At 36.7% G+C, this 20,318-nt stretch overlaps 2 protein-coding genes across 2 annotated transcripts; one reads left to right on the forward strand and one right to left on the reverse strand.

Annotated features, from left to right (window-relative positions):
* Nucleotides 1-670: 670 nt before the first annotated feature.
* On the forward strand, nucleotides 671-9,084 carry pdlim1 (PDZ and LIM domain 1 (elfin)). Its single transcript, XM_007252240.4, has 7 exons — nucleotides 671-874; nucleotides 2,530-2,681; nucleotides 3,720-3,804; nucleotides 6,137-6,321; nucleotides 6,884-7,029; nucleotides 7,364-7,481; nucleotides 8,203-9,084. Exons 1-7 carry the CDS (start codon nucleotides 782-784, stop codon nucleotides 8,387-8,389), a joined length of 966 nt encoding a protein of 321 aa, XP_007252302.3. The 5' UTR covers nucleotides 671-781; the 3' UTR covers nucleotides 8,390-9,084.
* Nucleotides 9,085-10,420: 1,336 nt separating this feature from the next.
* Nucleotides 10,421-11,088, reverse strand: neurog3 (neurogenin 3). Its single transcript, XM_022684680.2, has one exon. The coding sequence runs from the start codon at nucleotides 11,001-11,003 to the stop codon at nucleotides 10,455-10,457; it is 549 nt and encodes a 182-aa protein (XP_022540401.2). The 5' UTR covers nucleotides 11,004-11,088; the 3' UTR covers nucleotides 10,421-10,454.
* Between the last annotated feature and the right edge of the window lie 9,230 nt (nucleotides 11,089-20,318).

Below are 20,318 nucleotides of genomic sequence, written 5' to 3' on the forward strand. Positions count from 1 at the left end.
TATGACTTAGTATCTCATAATTATGACTTATTGGAGGACCCTTATTTTTTCCAAGTGGTGTTAATGGGCTTCTATAGCAGTCAGTAGGGCACTGTTTGCCAGTGTGAAGAGCATTTTAGCAAACCCTGGACCTCCCCTCAAGCCCAACAGTGCCCTCCTCTGTTTAATATTCCCTCACCTTTGATATACTGCCTGTATCTAGAAAAAACAAAGGCATACCTGTAGAGTTGGCCTAATTTTCTGTCATTATACTCATTTTATTATTATTATTATACACTAACACTATTTCTCCCCTTTCAGTTAATCACTTTAATCAGGTATCATCTTTAATATAATAGGCATATATGGTGGTATGAAAGTAAGTGTACATAACTCCCTCTGTTCTTTCCCTTCGCTTTAGTCTGAATTAAGCATCACCAGGTCGAGAATGTGACCCTCACTCCAACATGTTCCTATTTGCCCTCGCCTACTGCAGCTGCCAGGAATCCGCTGTCGGGAGTGGCACATTCCACATCCTGGGATTTGGCTCTACCATACATGGTAAGCTTCACAATGATGATGTAACGTCCCACCTCTAAACAAACATAGGAAATGGTCTCTTATCAGCAAAGACCCTTCAAAGCTCATTGGCTCGTTGTGGTGGAAGCCCCGCCCCACTCCCCTCTTGTACAAAGTCACCGCCCTGTTCGACTGAACTTCCAAGAAAGAATTTTGTCTCGCGTTGCTCAAGAAGCTAAACTAACGTATCTAAACTCAGCTTTAAGAGAGTTACTGTGTAAATATGCCGCTGCGAGTTGTCGTGCAGGGTCCTGGACCATGGGGATTTAGACTGGTCGGTGGAAAAGATTTCGAGCAGCCCCTCACTATCTCTCGGGTGAGTGCACAGCTTTTACAAAAGTATATGGATTATGGATGACCCTGTTGTTGGAGGAGAGCTGCTGACTGGACCTGTTGCTTTAACAGAGAAATAGCTCGGTTAGGTCACTCTAGTTAAGAAATGTTACAGTTTATTGTGTCAGAAGCTGCTTTAGAACATTGCAGTCATTTGTTATACTTTAGCTATGTTACATTAGCTAGATACACTGTTTATATTCATTTTTCAAACTTTAATGGCCTTAAATGATGCACCCTTAAGACAAGGCAAAGTAGCCTCAGTGTGCGTCATCCGAAATCACTTTTAGCTACATTATTATTATGATGATGAATCCCAGCTAAAAGTTACATTGTTAGCTGTTGCCACCTACCCAGCGCCATATGGTGGTGGCTAGTGCTAATGTTGGTTAATATAACTGTGAATGTAGTGCTGTGAATGTAGGCAATTACCTGCCCCACTAGTAGGATAGACACTGGAGCGAAATTACCTGAGCTATAAAGGAATCCTGGTTGTTTATTATTAGCTTTTAGCTTTAGTGTCTGCTGCTTCTGTTTCCGTGTTTGAATGTGCTGGACTGCACAACTAGCTACTTGCATTTTTAAGCCTTTCTTGTGCAACTAACTACATCCGCAACCATCTGCCTGAAGATGACTTGTTGTTCTTGGGTACCGAGAAGAGGAGGCTTTACAGTTAGAGGACTTCCCTTATCTTCTACAGAGGAAATCCTGCAGTGACAAGGCTACAGGGAATAGACAGGGAATGATAGGGACTTGAAGAGAGTCACAGACCTTTTTAAGGAGTATTTCACTTTTAATTCAGATACCAACACATAAATATATATATATATATATACTATTCTTCAAAAAATGAAATATAAATAAAAATGTATTTTATTTCAGTAATTCAGTTCAAAATGTGAACCTATTTCTTTTATGGTTAATGATTATGGCTTACAGCCAATGACAACCCCCAAAATAAGTGTCTCGGAGTGCATTGTGCTGGAAAATGAAATCTGCATCTTCATTAAAGTTGTCAGCAGAGAAAAGCATAAAGTACTTCACTGAGTTTGGACTTGATATGACACAGTGGACCAACACCAGCAAATGACATGTCTCTCCACACCATCATTGATTGTGGAAACTTCACACTAGACCTGTAGCAGATTGAACTGTGTGTCTCTCCACTCCTCCTTCAGACGCTGGTCCATTGATTTCCAAATGAAATGTAAAATTTACTGATGGTCAGTGATGGTTTGGAGAGCCATGTCATCTGCTGGTGTTGGTCCACTGTGCTATATCCAAAGTCCAAAGTCAGTGCACCTTCTAACAGGAGATTTTACAGCACTTCATGCTTCCCTCTGCTGACAACTTTTATGGAGATGTGGATTTCATTTTCCAGCAGGACTTGGCACACCGCCCACACTAGAAAAAAAGTACCCGTTGGTCTTATATAATGTTTTAACGTAAGCATTAATCAACAATAAAATAAATAAACGATTAAAGTAAATCACCCTGTGTGTTATACATCTATATATTTTATAGTTTTACATTTTGAACTGGATTACTGAAATTAAGTAACTTTTTCATTGATATTCTAATGCACTAGTATAATATAAATACACCTCTGAGACTATCTTATTCTTGCTGTATCTCTAGGTAACCCCTGGCAGTAAAGCTGCCCAGGCCAATCTTTGTATTGGGGATATGATTCTTGCCATCGATGGGGAGCCAACGGAGGGTATGACTCACTTGGAAGCGCAAAACAAGATCAAGGGATGTGTAGAGGAAATGGTCCTCTCGATTGACAGGTATTGTTTTAAAAGGGGTTTTACTCTGGGGGGGTTCCATTTCTAAAAGCAACAAAGAGAAATCTGATCCAAGTTAATATGTCAAGTTTCTTGGGAAATCGTGCCAGTGGCATCTATGACCGTGCTTAAGCCTAGTCGTAGATTTTATTTTCCGTTTAAATCTTCATCGAAAATTCATTTAAAATGCTGCCTAATCCAAGACAAAGTCTAATCACTATCTGGGATGTCTTTATTTTGGTATTGTCTCTCACGCTCCGAGTCCCTGGGCTGTTAGATGTAGCATTTCATGTTTGTGATGTTTTCAATTAAAACTGTTCTTAAAACTGATCTGTTGTTGATTAAAATGAAGCATGTTTCTGTAGAACGGGATCCATGGCATTATTAAAAATAAAAGCACAGAAGTTTTGCTATGCCATTTATACCATGCTTTCACAGTCCACATTATTATTATTATTATTATTATTATTATTATTATTATTATTATCATCATGAGCTTCTCACCTAGGCTGGGATAAAATGATAAAGTAATCTCATGATACTTCCAAAGCATTTAATGATGCACTGTATGTATAATGTAACACTATTTTTATAGATTGCACTGCGCCCATTCTAGTTAACCAGGGCTAATTATATACTTATTTAATTATTACAATGTTTAATTAAACTTTTGTGGCTGTCAAAAAACCTTGTATCTCCAAGATGCAAAATATTTCTAAGTTTTAAAGAAAGTCAATTTAAAAAGTTTTCCATATTTGGCAGATTTTCAATTGATTCACTTGTTAAGGGCTTTTTACCCAATAAAAGAAAAACAGCTGCCATATTTAAATTATATCAAAAATTGAAAAAGCTGAAAAGTGATACAAGGCTTTTGTGACATTATAGTTGGTCGGTGTTCCAGAAGTGCTGACAGTATCCACCGTTTGTTTAGAAAATCCTGGTATGCACTGATGCATTCATCTTGACTGTGATATTTATCAAGTAATGCTCTATTTTTATTGTAAATATACCTTCTTTAATCTATGCCTTTTCTGTTTTTAGATCAGAATCAAAAATGTGGTCTCCACTTGTCTCTGAAGAAGGGAAGAGCCATCCATACAGGATGAATCTAGCATCTGAACCACAGGTGTGTCATCGTAGCCTGAAGGAGCTAACTTTTAAGAGGCGTTTAAAAGGACCTTTGACCAGGTCCTGTAACTTTACAATGGCCTCTAAAGGCCTGCAGAGAGAGATAGTCATACAGAACCGAGCCTTTTCACAAAGACTGAAAACAAACAAAGGCAGGGCAGTGAATGCTGCCAAAATTAAGTCATTATTTATATCGTAACAAACTGTATCCATGGAGACGTATGTGATTTATGAGCCAGGCCATGACGCAAGGAACATTTCCTGCAGGCTAGCTTGGAAATTTGAGGTCAAAGACTGAACATGTACCGGAAGTGTATGTACTTGCCCGAGGAGAGAGAGAGGGAGGTGTAATGTGTGAAATGTTAACTGACTCAGTGGGATGGATGTTTCAAGTAGAGTAGTTTTGAGCTTTTGATAAGTTGAAGAGAACTTCATGCAGTGGTCTGTTACTAATGTGCAGGAATGTGCCCTAGTCTAACAATTTCCAGAATATGTTTTGGATTTTCCCTCTGTTTTTTTAGGCAAGCTCGGCAGTGATCTTATTAGAAAGGAATGAAAGTTAGTTTTATTTGTGGCAGTAAATCTGCTCTATTCTTCTCATCAGAAAGTGCAAACATGTGTATTTCATTTAAATATATGCAGTTTGTGATTAACAAAATTGTAACAAAATTTGTATCGCCACTAGGGATATACCGAAAGCATTTATCCCTTTTGAAGCTAATATAGATTAGGTTAGATTTTCCAAGTATCTGCCTTTACCAAGTACCAACACGGGTTCAATGTCTTATACAACTACTCAAGAGGCCCCTACCAATGTTCCATTTTTATATTGGTAAGACAGTCTTTTTCCCCTAAATAAGATATAAGCTTAAAAGAACATAATTTACTGCTAATTGCCATTTGAAAAGTTTCAGAGTTAGGAAAAGAATAAACTTGCCACTTGTGATTATGGCAGAGACCTGGCCACATCACAATACTGCTGGGGATATTAATGTAACCCTTAAATGTATAACTTTTATATATAAGTAGCTGCTGAAATACTAGATTAAAGTCCCATGCTCTTGTTCTGTTTATGACCTGTTTTATTTCCTCTTAAACAGTTTATTCTTTACTGTTTTAATACTATCACATTAGTGCTGGAACGTATCTGAAAGTATTGTTCTCTTTATGTGGCGAATCCCATTTTGGTCAACCTGAAACTTGCCTGCACTACAACACGGTTTAGACTAGGGGTGTCCAAACCTTTTTTTGTTGGGGGCCAGAAGGAGAAATATATTTGAAGTCACGGGCCACAGACTCTGTAATAAAACAAAAATAATACTTTGGCCCGTTTTTCTGCGCTATAACCGCACACCCTCTCCACTTTTAGACTCTTTGGTCCGTTTTTCTGTGCTATAACTGTGCATCCTCTCCACTTTTAGACTCTTTGGCCCGTTTTTCTGTGCTATAACTGTGCATCCTCTCCACTTTTAGACTCTTTGGCCCGTTTTTCTGTGCTATAACTGTGCATCCTCTCCACTTTTAGACTCTTTGGCCCGTTTTTCTGTGCTATAACTGTGCATCCTCTCCACTTTTAGACTCTTTGGCCCGTTTTTCTGTGCTATAACTGTGCATCCTCTCCGCTTTTAGACTCTTTGGCCCGTTTTCCTAGCTATAACTGCGCACTCTCTCTGCTTTTAGACTCTTTGGCCTGCGCTACAACTTCAATCTCGCCGCTTTTAGATTTTTGGCCCGTTTCTGACACCTAGCGTTCAAACTTTAAATCTCACATTATAAAAACCTGCTTAACAGCGGGCCAACTTTCATTCTACTTCTAAAATGGACACCCCTGGTCTAGACGCTTTCACAGTACTATGCAGTGATGTGGTTACTATGGGATTAAAAATAATATTTTAAAGCTCAGTTTTGCTGAGCTGGATTACTCACTGACACTTGAGGAAGTCCAATTAGTTATTTTTTTCTGAGCTGGATTACTCGCAAGTAGTTAATGGCAAGTCGACGGCTTTGTAGTTGTTAGCTAGGGTTAGTATTGCTTTTTGATATGATGTATAAGTAGTTTGGACCTTCTGATTAAGAGACACGAAGCTCAGAGTACCAGAATATGAAGTAACCTGGTATGGGGTGTCATATCATTTTTCGGTGCATATATACATGCAGTTTTAAAAATAAAATTGTATATATTCGTGTAATATATAGCTATATACAGCTTGTCACAAATCCGCACAAAATTATCATTCATTGTCATAGCTTTTTTGTGAGTTGTGTCTGTTCCAATGTTATTTCTTCTCTTTTGTTTGAAGATGTGACCCCTTCCTTTATTCTCTTTATAGGAAGTGAAACATATAGGCTCAGCTCACAACAGGAGTGCACTCCCTTTCAATTCACCTGGATCAAGGGTGATTACTAGCCAGTACAATAATCCTGCAGGCTTGTACTCTTCTGAGAACATCCAGAGCTTTAACAGTGCCGTTGATTGTGTCAAGACTCCTGACGCATCTACTGAAACCAGTAACAAGTAAGTATTGGCCAGATTTTTGTTTGGTGTGTTTGTAATTTTATTTATTGCAGCCCTTGTTTATCCAGAATGTACTGCAGCAAAAGGTTAAACAACACCATTACAATTTAGCAAAAAAGGGGTTAATATTTTATTTGTGTTAAGAAGTGATAAAGCATACAAATTTCCATACAATGTTTACAAGTGGCATCACCATGAAACCTGTTTCAACAGCCTAAACTTTTAGAAAATATCTAAAAACTGTCAATCAGAATTTCTTAATCCTGGTCCTTGTGGCACCCTGTTCTGTACATATTAGTGGATTCCTTGCTTAAACACACTCTTTGTAACTCTGAAATGGCGTGTTAATAACCTGATTAGTTGAATCAGTTGTTGGGAAAAGGGAATGCAGTCAATGTGCAGGGTAGTGTGTCTCCAGGACCAAAGGTGAGAAACACTTCTCTATATTGTGCACTACTGATTTAGAATTAGTGTGTACTGTGGCATTGTTCATTGATTCAGTTATTTTGTCATTTAAGCCATTATTCTGATATTATTACTGTGATCCAAAAATGTTTTGCAGCCCAGAGCCATCCAAACCTAGTCAGCCAAGACCAGCAGTTGCTGCTGACTCTGAAGTCTACAAAATGCTGCAAGAGAACCAAGAGTCAGATGAGCCTCCACGCCAGTCTGCATCCTTTAAAGTCCTGCAGGAGATCCTTGAAACTGGTATAACCACCACCGCATAGCATGCATGCACTTTACACAAAGAACTAGTTTTTAGCATCTGTCCTCAAGATTGACACTTTTAAAACACTTTAAAAATAGTTTTTGTGTGGCCAGGGTTTATACAAAAAGATCTAGGACTAAAATTGAGTGCAGTGACATACTTGGATATTTGGAATAGGAAGATAAACGTGTCACTTACTGTAGATCACTGATGTTCAGTATTTGGGAAGTTCTTTTTATAAGGGTTTTATTGGAACATTTTTTATTTTATTAAAGCCCTAAAACACAACGTAAGTATTAATAAGAATCTGCTTGTTTCTGTATCTATTCACAGGTGACTCCGAGAAACCCTCTGGCTTTAGAAGTGTAAAACCCCCCACAACAAAAATTGCTTCTTCTGTGGGAAGTGCTGATAAACTCTCTGTATGTGACAAATGTGGATCAGGGATTGTGTAAGTAGTTCAATGTGTCTTAAATTCTGTGTGCTGAAGTGATTTTTACTGCACTTGGTAGTGTCTCCATCTAGTGGACAGTTCTGGAACTCTCTATTGCTCTGATTAGGGTTGGGATTTCATGATCTCCTATTTAACCCTTTTCAGACCCTGCATCCATTACAATGGATATCATGTATTTTCTTTATTTTAAAATGGTTTGTTGCATGTAACACTATTTAAGAGCTGTTGCCTATCAGAATATACCAGGAACCTGCCAATGAACAAGCTTATAAACCAATGACACAGTAACTTGGCCCTGTCCACTGCACTGGAAAACAATAGTACTATGTCATTATGGCAAAGTAACAGCTAATTTTTACTAATTTAATGTTATTTAGAACAGATTTTAATCATGGTTTTACTGTTTAGGGATGGTTTATGAAATAAAAGGGGCTATATGAAAAAACACAGGCTTCCAATGCAACTGAAAAAAAATGTTATAAATAAATAATGGATTTATTTGCTATGTAGATTTAATCTTCTGTGCATTACAGACAGAAAACAGCGTTCTTAAATTTTTTCCATCACTGAAGATAATTTGGGTCTGAAAGGGTTAAAATAACTGTAGTACTGGATATACTAATTTCCATAATTAAGTATTGGATTGAATGTATTAGAATGTAGTGAAAGTTATTTATGTTGTGCTTAATGTTTTTTGTTGTTGTTGTTGTTAAAACAGGGGAATGATCGTCAAACTTCGAGATAAATTCCGACACCCCGAGTGCTACGTCTGCACAGACTGCGGGGTAAATCTGAAACAGAAGGGGCACTTTTTTGTGGAGGACAAGATTTACTGTGAGAAGCATGCACGTGAACTTGTGACTCCTCCTGAAGGCTATGATGTTGTCACAGTCTTTCCAAAATAGGTGCTTCTTCAAAGCTGCTTCAGAATTGCACATTTCCCTGCTCTGGGGGAATTCTCTACAAAACATCTCTCTTCATTTGGATAGTTCAGAAAAAAATGTTTGTGGGAAAGAGAAAAACACCACGTTCAATGTTAAACCTAATGTTGAATACCATATTTGGTAATTCCCAGATTATATTTTCTTGGAAACTATCTATATGAGGTAGCACAAATAGACATTCTAGTGTCGTAGTCATTCCATATGTTTGGTAGGAAGAAGAACAGGAAAACATTTGTGATAGAAATAAAAATACTGAGACTTACACATAAACACCTATAATTTTGCACTTAACTTATGGATATGGAACGTTTTGTGGTAAACCTTTGGCACATTTAAATTTAAGCTGTTTACCACTTTCTTCTCTTGGCTTTTTAAAAGGAACAAGGGAGCAACATCTCTCATCTTACTGGAAAAGTGAAATGTAATGATCTCAGTGATTCCACTTTTTTTAGGAGCTCCATATATGCACAGCATCACAGGCCCTACTGTAGTCTCCAGATTGGTTCATTGGAGGCAGTTTGTTTTATGTAAAATATTTTCCTTCAAATAGCTTTGCTGCAACATTTGTAATAAATATGAAAAATAAATAATCTTTTTTTTATGACAACCATGTACAGCTTGCATAACTTGTTTCAATAAATACATTTTTCTTAAAATTGTAATGTGTTTAATTCATTTTTGCAATTGGGGTGTAATTTCGAAACAACTTTTGAAGCTTTTGAAACAACGAGCATTTTGAGTTGTGTAGTAGTCGTAAGATATTTTACTGTGATATGAGTACCCTGTTGTCTATACAGTCACAGAAATTATTACATTTTTACAAAACCTACAGTTGATTATGGTTTGCACAATTTGATATCCAAAATTTGTCATTGGGTAAAAATTAAATTTTATCCAATTCCAAAACCCATTATACTATCATCCATTATTAGTAACTACCCATGTGTAAATTACACCAAAAGAGCCCATGCTGACATTCAATATGTGTCACAGACAGAAAAATGTGTTCTTTACAGTTCTTTACAGCACTCTGTCCTTCACCTTAAATCATTAAGTATCCAAGTGACACATACTGAACATCCTGAGAGCATCACAAACAAACAAAACAAACAATCTGTTTGTTTACGTGATCCAAGTTACATACTGTTGGTGTGATGAGTTAGTGCTGAAGATAAAACTAACTCCTTTTAAACGTGTTTTTGCTTCTCTAGTTGTGGACACATCTTTTCATTCGATGTTTTTATTTCTTTGTTTAATGTGTTTTTTACATTGTATATTAATATTAAGAAACATTAAAAACAATTAAATTAAATTATGTATTAAACAAAAAGTGTTTTTCCTCCACAATCCCCTGACCTAAACCTGATCCACTGAGATGGAAATTTGGGATAAGCTTGAGCTTCACAGCATGAAGGAAAAGCAGCAACTATTGTTCAGCACCTCCAGGAACTTCAAGGCGCTGAGAAAACTATTCCAGCTGACTCTACCTCATGAAGACACTGAGATTAAAATACCAAGAATGTGCAGATCTGTCCTCAAAGCTAAATGTGGCTACTTTAGAATGATCTAAAATATAAAACTGGTCATATGTTCTGGTTTGTTTAACACTTTGTGATTTCCAAATAATTCAGCATGTGTTCCATAGCTTAAATGCCCTCATAATTAAATTTATAATGTAAAAAAGACATCATATAAAAGATAGAAAACTCATTGAATTGAACCCTTTTGAGTACTATGGTGTATATGACATTTAACCAGTTCTGACGACATTTCTAGAACAAAGGGAAGATCAAGTACAGGTTACGACATTGTTGTTGTGACATATACAGAATCTTACAGAGAGAAATACTTTTCCTCTTTGGCATAATAATAATAAAAAAAAACAATAATAAGCTGCTCAATTTATATAAATGTTTTTTTTATTTGTATGAATAAAGATTAAATTAATGTAGAAATAATAAATTAACAAAAATTATATAACACAATCTTGGAGTAAAAGTTATATTTACAGATGTTCAAATTCTCTTTATAGTCTGTAATCATTCATGCTGGATCTGTGTGACTTTGAGAAACAAGTCCATCCGTTACTCAGAAACAACGCATCTTCATTTAAAGCGAGCGCCAGACTGTCCTGAAAACTGCAGTCCGCCTCGCGCAGTAAAGCGTCCGCGTGCAGTCCCTGCGCCGCGTGCGCCCCGCGCGCTCCGTGCCAGACTCCGCTCTGCGCATCAACACCCTCCGCAGGCTCTGCAGGGGGCCGGGTGTGGTCAGAGATTCGCAGTGTTTCGGTAAGAGCCCAGATGTAATTGTGCGCAAATCGCAGCGTCTCGATTTTCGTCAGCTTGGTGTCGTCGGGGAAGGTGGGCAGCACGCTCCTCAGCGCGTCCAGGGCGGAGTTGAGGTTGTGCATGCGGTGCCTTTCGCGGTCGTTGGCTTTTGTTCTGCGGTTCCCGAGGGGCCTGGACGCGCCTGATGACCACTTTGTCCTCGCGCGCGTTTTCCTCGCTCTCCCTCCGGTAGAAGCGGGCGAGTCTTCGTCGTTGCTCGGGTCAAAATCACTGGAGGAGGAGTTCATCTCTCTTTCTGAGAGCTCTGTTGTCGAACCGTAGGGTGATTGCGCGCGGGATGCGCACGTGCCACTTCTTTCCACGGATGCGCACTTGGGGGACATGCTGCTTGAATACACATTGGAACATGTTATAAAGCAAAAGTAATATTTTTTTTATTCTTAAAAGTATAATAAATACAGAACATGTATTTTAGGTACTTACATTAATGTAGTAAATCAATCCTGATTCACTGGAAGTCTCCTCCCGTTGTACTCCAAGTCTTATCGGTTTAGAAATGACCTGCACGCGTTTCTCATCCCCACTATATAAATCCCCCAGTGTCAATAGGCAGGTGATGCTCCCCCGTTCCATTCGTGCTCTTTTTATCTTATCTGGATTGTGCAGAACAAGAGTGCCAGTAAAAAAAGAAAGGGTGGGGGTGACAATCAGATTACCCTGAAAAGCGAGCACTTTCTTATTTTTTTTCTGGGCATTAGTATACCATCGCGAGCTCGCGCGCACACACACACACACACACACACACACACAAAGCTAATGTTTTGTTTTCATACAGAGAGGGAGAGAGAGAGAGAGAGAGAGAGAGAGAGAGAGAAGGAAAGCGAGAGAGACTTGATCATAGTCAGAATTTTAATTTAAGTGAGTTAAATTAAATTAACCTTCCCGAGTTATACCATTGCTGTCACATCATTTAATACAAGCTCTGGCAACAGTTCTTTCGAAAATACACTTGTATGTGGTTTTTGAACTATAAATCCATAAGGATATGTATTCATATTTGTTAGATGCCAACAAAAAATATACAGGTCAAATGTTTTACGATCCAAAGTACTTCATTTTAAACTATTTAACTAAGCGATTTTAATTTTAATATAATAAAAATGTTGCATTTAAACAGATGTAAGTTTTTTTTAAGAATGTAGTTGTAGATAGTTCGACAGAAAAGCTTGGTTCCACGTTTATTCTGGACGCTCTTAGCCAGGACATGGACATGTTCAGTTCCATCACCAGCTCACCTGATTTATCATCGTAGAGTACTGATTTGCCAAGCCAGAAGTTTGATGAAAATACAAATGTTCCAGAGAGCGTTTTAAATTGATGTTATTTATATTTATTCTAATAATAACATAAAGCAAAAAAAAAAAAATGAAATACCAATATTAGAGTCTTTATTTCCACAGCTGTCTGAAGCGTTTTTCACTATTGTATATTTCTAATAAATACATATATAACTCCCTTAAATCAAAAAGATAATGCGGGGAAATCTCTATTGCTTTAGCAATATCTCCCCAAAATCTACGCGCAAAAAAGTGTTGCTTTACACTTTTTAAGATGACCTGTATTAGCCAGACACAGAGAATAGCACGCCAAACAACCCTCCTACAGACATGTACACAACAAAAACTTACTTTTATTCAAAATGGAATTGGTGCCAATATTATTCCAAAAGATGTCGTTGTGCGCAAAGGCCTATTTCTTTGCGCGCAATTTAGTTATTTTTTACCGAAAAGTTTCATTAAAAAATTGTAAACAGCGCTGTTTTGTAAATAGCTGGTGCTCATGACCCATGCCATTCAAGTTCAGCATCATAAACGTCCTTTAAACCCTAAATAATTATATAAATATGCGTGCGCACTGATGTCTCCAACTGGTGCCCATGTTTACAGTCGGCCAGTGCGCATTCTTTATCTGGTCGTAATGGCGCATAAAAGAGTTTTAAACATGAATGATTGACCTGAGTTTACTCTCTGCCTCACGTCTTGATAAATCTTAGTTTATTGGAGAGACCACAGCGTGTTCCTGCGGACGCAAAATGTTTGCTATTGTCCACGAAGTCTCCACAAAAGCACTCATCTACAGTCTGACTAAATATGTATTTTGTAGGATATCTGATAACCATATGCTTTCAATAAACTGGACAAATAAGGCAGGGAGATACGGGGGATGTCGTGGTGCTGTTGTAAAAGGCTTGAAATAATCCAAAGTAAACCAAATCTCTCCGCTTTTGCAAATAACAATTGATGCCAAATCTATATTCGGATATCGCAGACAGGTGCGAGTTTGGAGCTGTCACATTTTGGCCCCCCGATTTTTTCTTTTTTTTTATCAGAGTCGTGTAATATCCTGCTTGTTATGCAAAGTATGGGCAAACATAAGCGACCAGTTGCTGTGGAAAACGCAGATATCGACAAAGAGTTGGTCCGAACGTGATTTAACAATATTTAACAATAAACGAGACTTAGGAGAGCAGGTGATACCTGCCCTCGCCTTCTTGATTAATACTTCCTCAACTACTCCACTTTACAATCTGTTGTAATTATTTATTAAACGAAATCTATTTATTATTATTTTAGCAAACAGAAGTACCAGGTGGGGCTTTATTTTCATCCTCAGCTTTTGTTTGAAGGACATTTGAAGAGGGCAATCAAAGACTAAAACTCGCTGACCAGCTTTTTGCCATCCATTTGTCCTAAACTGGCAGACAAGCTATTGAATTCTTCCCTCTTGTTCAGACACGGGAAAAGGCTGCACATAAAGAAGAAAAGGAAACTTCGCTCTGGAGGGAGAAAAAAAACAACTTAAAACATTTAATTACAACCCGGATGCCATATGTACACCTCTTGTAAAAAAAACTCAAACAATATGAAGTCTTTTGTGAGGTAAAACGTGCGCTTTTGGAGACGTGTGCGCTTTTGGAGAGGTGTGCGCATCAAGACGAGAATGACCTTGAGTACACTTCTTGGAAGAAGTAATGCTAGTTTAATGTGCTGTTGAAGCTCTTTTTAGAGTCCTCCCTTTGTGCTATAACGCATATGCTTGTGATGACCGAATACACCAATTATAACTGAATGGCTGAGAACTCCTTGGTAAGCCCCAGTTTCGTTTAAGCAATTGGGGTCACGCAGATTAATCAAGCTTTGGCGAAGTGAATGGGTAAATTCAAGGCAGAGGCTTTAGACACCGGGCCCCATTTGAGTGGTGCGCACCAACTCCAGCGAATTTACTCCTTTCAAAATGTTTATATTTATGCAGATGTTTACGCCCCATAAAGCAATATAGTAAAAGGATCCCATTTAAATTATGGATTAGACCTGTACATTCATCTGTCACACTCTTTTTTCGAATGTTTTTTCGAATATTTTTTTACAAATAAAATATTTGATCTTGATTTATTTAGTGAGGTCATCCATTTTTGCTAAACATATTGCTTTAATAGAAACATTACATATCAACATTTTAATAAATATGCAAAAATTGTATATATATAAAACATGAGTGTTTTATTTTTACATTTTGTTAATTAATGTGGTGTTTATATTTTCTAAAGGTCTGGAATGGTAAATGGCTTATAGGCACAGTTCTAAAGTAATAACAGCATTTTGAGATTATTTTTAAGCTTTTTAATTTCTTCAGTTTCCTACAATTTTGTTTTTTAAAATGGGTCTTAAGAAACACATTTAATGATAGTTCTTTCATGGCATCAATAATATAATTTATTTTGGCTTAATAAGGCATTTTTACTTTCAGCTCATCAGTCAAATCCAGGAATTTCCTGCAAAAACATGCAATTCAACTGTTAAATTTAGTTATTGCCCTGCCAACACTTTATCGATGGATCTAATGATAGCTACTTCTCAGACAGTACTGTGGGCCCTGTTAGTATAGCTCCAATTAGCTCTCTGCTAAGTGGAAATACAACTGATGATCAGCTCTGCCCAGACGAATGTTGTCCAATGGCTTTGGTGTATAGCATATATATATATATACAGCTCTGGAAAAATTAGACCTCTTAATGATGACGTTTTTCCTTGATTTTACCAAATTGAAAACCTCTTGAATAAAATCAAGAGCTAGATGAATGATCCCAGGCTTTATGTATATGAACTTGTTTTCTTTGCATTATTTGTGGTCTGAAAGCTCTGCATCTTTTTTTTATTTCAGCCTTTTCTCATTTTCTGCAAATAAATGCTCTTGATGACAATATGTTTATTTAGAATTTGGAAGAAATGTTGTCCATAGTTTCTAGAATAAAACAACAATGTTCATTTTACTCAAACATTTACCTAATAGCATATTGGAAATGGTATCTTAATTTTTTCCAGGGCTATATATTCAATTATTTGCTGTATCTTGGACAGGCACTGACTTACCTACAAGTAGCCTAATGTTGCATAACACTGATGTTCCAGAAACATGTAGGGGTCTATAGGGGTAGCAACAAATATTCTACCCAAATCTGCCAAATAAAATAAAATGCCTCAATCACATCTTTTAATTAGTTGATTCTTAACATACATTGTCCTAAATTGTCCTAAACTGCAGTGACAAAATTTTGCTGCAAAGCTAATTAAAATGTATATTTTTAGCTGAGGTTGGAAAGGGCGAGTTAAACTTAGTGGAAGAACCAATCTGAATATCAATTTTGGAAAGAGGAAGGACTTTTCTAAACAGTAAGTTATAGAAAAGCTACTTTGCAATGCCATTAGTTGTAAAAAGAGCTATGTAAATTAATTTGATTTAAGCTGTGTTTTGCAAGCTAATATTTATACACATAGTCACAGTTTGTGTTCCTCATTGCATGGAATTTAGAGAACTTCATGTTCTCTAGCAATGTTAGCTAGCACTGTCTTAACTACAAACACTTAACACAGGATTTTTTGGGACATGCTATATTGTAGCTCTGACAGAGACTGTATAAATCTGAAAGTTGGTGTTGTTGGGTCAGCCACTGTTCCACTTGTACATTTTACCCAAAATTATCTTAGAATATTTTTTTTTATTGAGTGCGCACAGTGTCAGGTTTTCCAGTAAGAACCTGTCTTCCCCCTCGACTCTGGCCTCTGTGTAATGTGGCCCGTTACACTCTAAAAAACAGAGGTACGATATGAGTACTTTTTTGTACTCGAAGGTACATTCTTTATAATTGTACCCTCAAAGGTATAATATTGGTCTTTACAGGGTCAGATTTGTTCCCTCTGAAGTACAAAGTCATTTCTAACAGCAATAAGTACAAATTTGTACCATTTAACCAGCCAAAGGGTACATTCAGTGATACATTCTGCATCACTGTACTAATGAACAGTATATATTTAAATTGCACATTTTTTATTTGAAAGCCAGACAATTTTGTATCATCAAGTTTTTGAGCCATTTTTAGTTGATGACAATGTTTATAATCTTTATAATCTATACTGGCACAAAAACCATGGGTACAAAAAAGGACTTTTACTGAAAGGTACTTTTTTGTGCCTCAATATAAGGTACAGCCCCAGCGACAAGCTTTGTACTCTTTTAAGTACAAATCTGTACTTATATTTCTTAGAGTGTACCACAAATGACTTTGCCATCCCTAGCCTTGACTGTAGTAATTATGTCACCAAACAAAATGTGATATACATTACAAGACTAACAGGAATGTACATTCCTGTTGCCCCCTCTTTTTTTTACACAAAGCGTATGCTTCAGTAATTTGCCTCATGCCTTTTTTTCTTACTGCTTCTAAAGAACTGCACAGAAAATGTGGCAGTGTTAAACCAGTTCAAATGTAACACTTGTTGTGATAATTTAACACTAATAGTGCTATTTTAACACCAGCAAATTTGGTGTGTAGTTAGTAAATGAGCTGACCATCACTGTTCAGCTAGTGTGCCATACACCATCTAAATGAACTTAGTAGATCCCCTTTAGTCTGTAACAGCAATAGTTATTTCTTACTAAACCTCACTAAGCTATTGATGACTTCCCAGTATCCACCCCTGCACTTAGGCCCCAATGGCCCCACAAACACACACTGTACATACAGGATGTTGTAGTTTATTGTTAAACAACCAATTTCTCTGAGAAGACTTGATTGAATTAATTTAAAATCATTTATTCAGGCATTTATTCCTGTCTTTTTCGGGTCCAAAAATCCACCCATGTCTAGAACATCATGTTCAGATCTGTGCACCTGCTTATTTCACTCCTCCCCTTTTTTAATTCTGGACATGCTGGATTGCGGTCACCATGTTTTACTAGTGGCTTAATGATGGACTAAAAAGAGGATTTTCTGAAGTATAGGCAATAGTTCTGTATATGTGTATATTCATACTAAAAATATGAATCGTGAATAAACCCCCATTTTTCCCTGCTTCTTAATACTAAGCTTTTATTGGTAACATTAAATTAGAATGATATCAGTGATGTCAGTCTCTTGCTGTATTAATTGTATCAATTACAGCAATTGTATTTATTTTCTGTGTTTTAAACATGATTAAAATCATGAATCATTTTTGATTTCCCTGGGTTCAAAAATAGTCGTTGTGTCTGGAGCACTTTTTTGTTATAATATCTCAGGATAGTTATGATGCGTTTTAAAATAGAATATTGTAATGTGCTGAGTTACTGAGTTTAACACTGAGCTTTATTGGAAAAAATAACTGTTACTATGGCTCCATATTCCACATTCAACCGCTTAAAAAAATGAAATGTGACATTAGCCCTGGCAGATTCTTGCTCTGGTCACTGTCTGTGAGAGGTTTGGTGTATTCTCAATATGTCTTCATCATCACCTGGAGACTGTTTAAATAAGTCTGTTATCTGCTTTCAAGTTGTGTTGGAAGCTGGGAATTGCTGTTTATACTACCTATAAATTGCACTCAAATATTCAGTGAAGTGGTTATTAAAACACTGTGTCTTTTGGTCCTTAAAGCTTTCAAAAAATTACTTATGATTTTTTATTCTTTTGACTATATTATTCATATTTATATTTGGACTAAACAGAAATCTTATTTTCACAGAAAATAAAACTGTGTGAAGGTTATGATGTCTCTGATGTCAAAGGTTACTTTCTTAAACGGGCATTTAACCCAGGATGACAGGGTGAATAAGAAATACCCAGCTTACCCTAGACCTGGTCATAACAGGCACTTTTAGAAACATTTCTTCAAAATGTTTCCTTGCTTGGTTGCCATACAGGCTGTTTTTTTGCTCCAAAATATCATCAAATAAACACATTAAATGTGGCTAAACCATCAGTGCTAGCAGGGCCAGATCCAGCTTTGCAGAAAGACTATGGTTCTTATATCACTTCCTGTGTGTGTGTGTGTGTGTGTGTGTGTGTGTGTGTGTGTGTGTTTGTCCACAGAAAACCTTTTAATGTGGGAAAATGTAAAACACAACTTTAAACCTGAGTAAATGGATGGTGCTTCATTCTTGTCTTTGAACAATAATTGTAAAAAATGTATTAAATTTAATAGTATGTACCCTAGTTGCTTGCAGCATATGACATGGACATGGACCAATTATACCAAACATAATAAACTCATAATAAAGCTTTAGTTTTGAATAGTCTTTAGTTTTGAAGATACAGAGTACAGACAAATCTATAGGAATAGATGTGTTTAGTCAGACAGACTGATGGTCCCTTTGCCCTTGTTTATACAGGCTTCAAACTGACAAACCTCAGTCAAAAACTGACTGAGCCAGTTAGTGTAGTGGATGGAGCTGGAGATTGTATTGGGTTGAGAGGGGGAGGGTCGTAGAGAGTAAAAGACAAATGAGATTAAGGTGTTTTGTTTTTGTTTTTTACCTGAAATCCATTTGTAATGTTTGTGTGGTTATGCACTAAAACAGTCCAATCAACTTGTTTATCAATGTGTTTTTCTTGGTGTGTCTTTAAGATTGATGTGAATGACCTCTGTTAAGACAGTATAGTACAGTATAGTATAGTATAGTATGCAGTGTAGTAAACAGTATGTGCAGTTTTTTTCACATTATACAGCTGTCTGTCCAAAGCAGTTTCAATCAGCTAGCTAGCACACCTTTCTTGTCTTTCTCCTTTTCATTCAAGAATAGCAAACATTGTGCAAACATTAACACCAGAATTGTTAATTTGACAATTCACATTAAACTTAAGAATATATAAAAATTCAATGTAAAAACAATAACATAAAGAAAATATTATAGAAAAACGAACAGAAACTATCACAGATGTCATACAAAATATAGATCATAACAGGTCATATTTTCTGGACAACAAAAAAGCTTTAAGCTGTTTTTATTATTTATCAACATTACATTTTTCTCTACATTATTAACCAAAAACCATATCTCTCATTAATTTTCATTAAAAATCTTAATCTGCCTAGTGTAGCTACCTAGTTTTTACTATCATATTTTACAGTCAAGAATGACAATCAGGGGTGCCGAGTGGTCCAGAGGTCTAAAGTGCAGCCACTATGAACAGGAGACTGCTGGTTCGAATCCTGGTCATGCAGCTTCATCAGCTGGCGGAGCCCTGAGAGAGCACAATTGGCAAATACATGGATGGGACACTCGGCCTAGCTAAATTAGGAGAAAATGGGAAAAAAATAGCAATACAATTAAAAAATGACAATCATTTCTTACATGTAGAAACCTTAATAAGCACATTATTTTTATTATTATTATTATTATTATTATTATTATTATTATTATTATTATTATTATTATTATTATTATTAAGCAAAAATGCATCACCACATTATCTTTTATTAACAACAAATTTAACAGTGTAAAAGTCTGAGGTTACAACATCACCAGTCCAAGAGGAAAACAACATTGGCGTTCATCCTAGAGAACAGCTGCTCAGAGATCAGAAAACGGACACCAGCTTTCCGGAAAACGTCACCTGCGACGACACCGGTCTACTAAATCTCTCAGTGAGTGGAGGGGGCCCTGCTGCGCAGATCTGTATACCATAAATGTTAGTTGTTTTCAGCGCCCCAGTAAATCCTTGTGGCCTATAGATCTGTTGAACGCCAGTCAAGCCTCCGTCTATACGCCCCCAAAGGAACCAGAGCCGGTTTATAGCAAGCCTGCTCACTATCTATCTCCCCGCTGTATCAGAAAATGACTGCAAACCGCTAGAGGGAGCCCGCGAGTAAGTTCTCAATGAATGGGAGTGACTAGAGCTAACCGGCTAAAAACATAAATAAAAAATATTATCTAAATACTTTTTCAGAAATTCTCTTAATTTTGGAAAGTATAATTAAACATTTTGCTAAAAAAACAAATAAAACGTTCCTATATATTACCATTGTTCCACAGAACACGATTATTAGGCTGTAAAGACACTAGCATTACTGCTACTGTGAGCTGACTGGTTGGTGAGCTGTATGGAGGACCTAAATCGACTAAATAAATGTCTAAAGAATAAATAAACAAATAAATGCACATATAACTAAATAAATAATTAATATACGCATAAATAATTGTATGGATAAATAAAAACAAAATAATCGATTTTGCCAATAAAAAAGAAACACACGTAAAATTATATAATATATCTACACGTAAAATAT

Source organism: Astyanax mexicanus, chromosome 7, assembly GCF_023375975.1.
Source record: "Astyanax mexicanus isolate ESR-SI-001 chromosome 7, AstMex3_surface, whole genome shotgun sequence".
Classification (NCBI taxonomy): Eukaryota; Metazoa; Chordata; class Actinopteri; order Characiformes; family Acestrorhamphidae; genus Astyanax; species Astyanax mexicanus.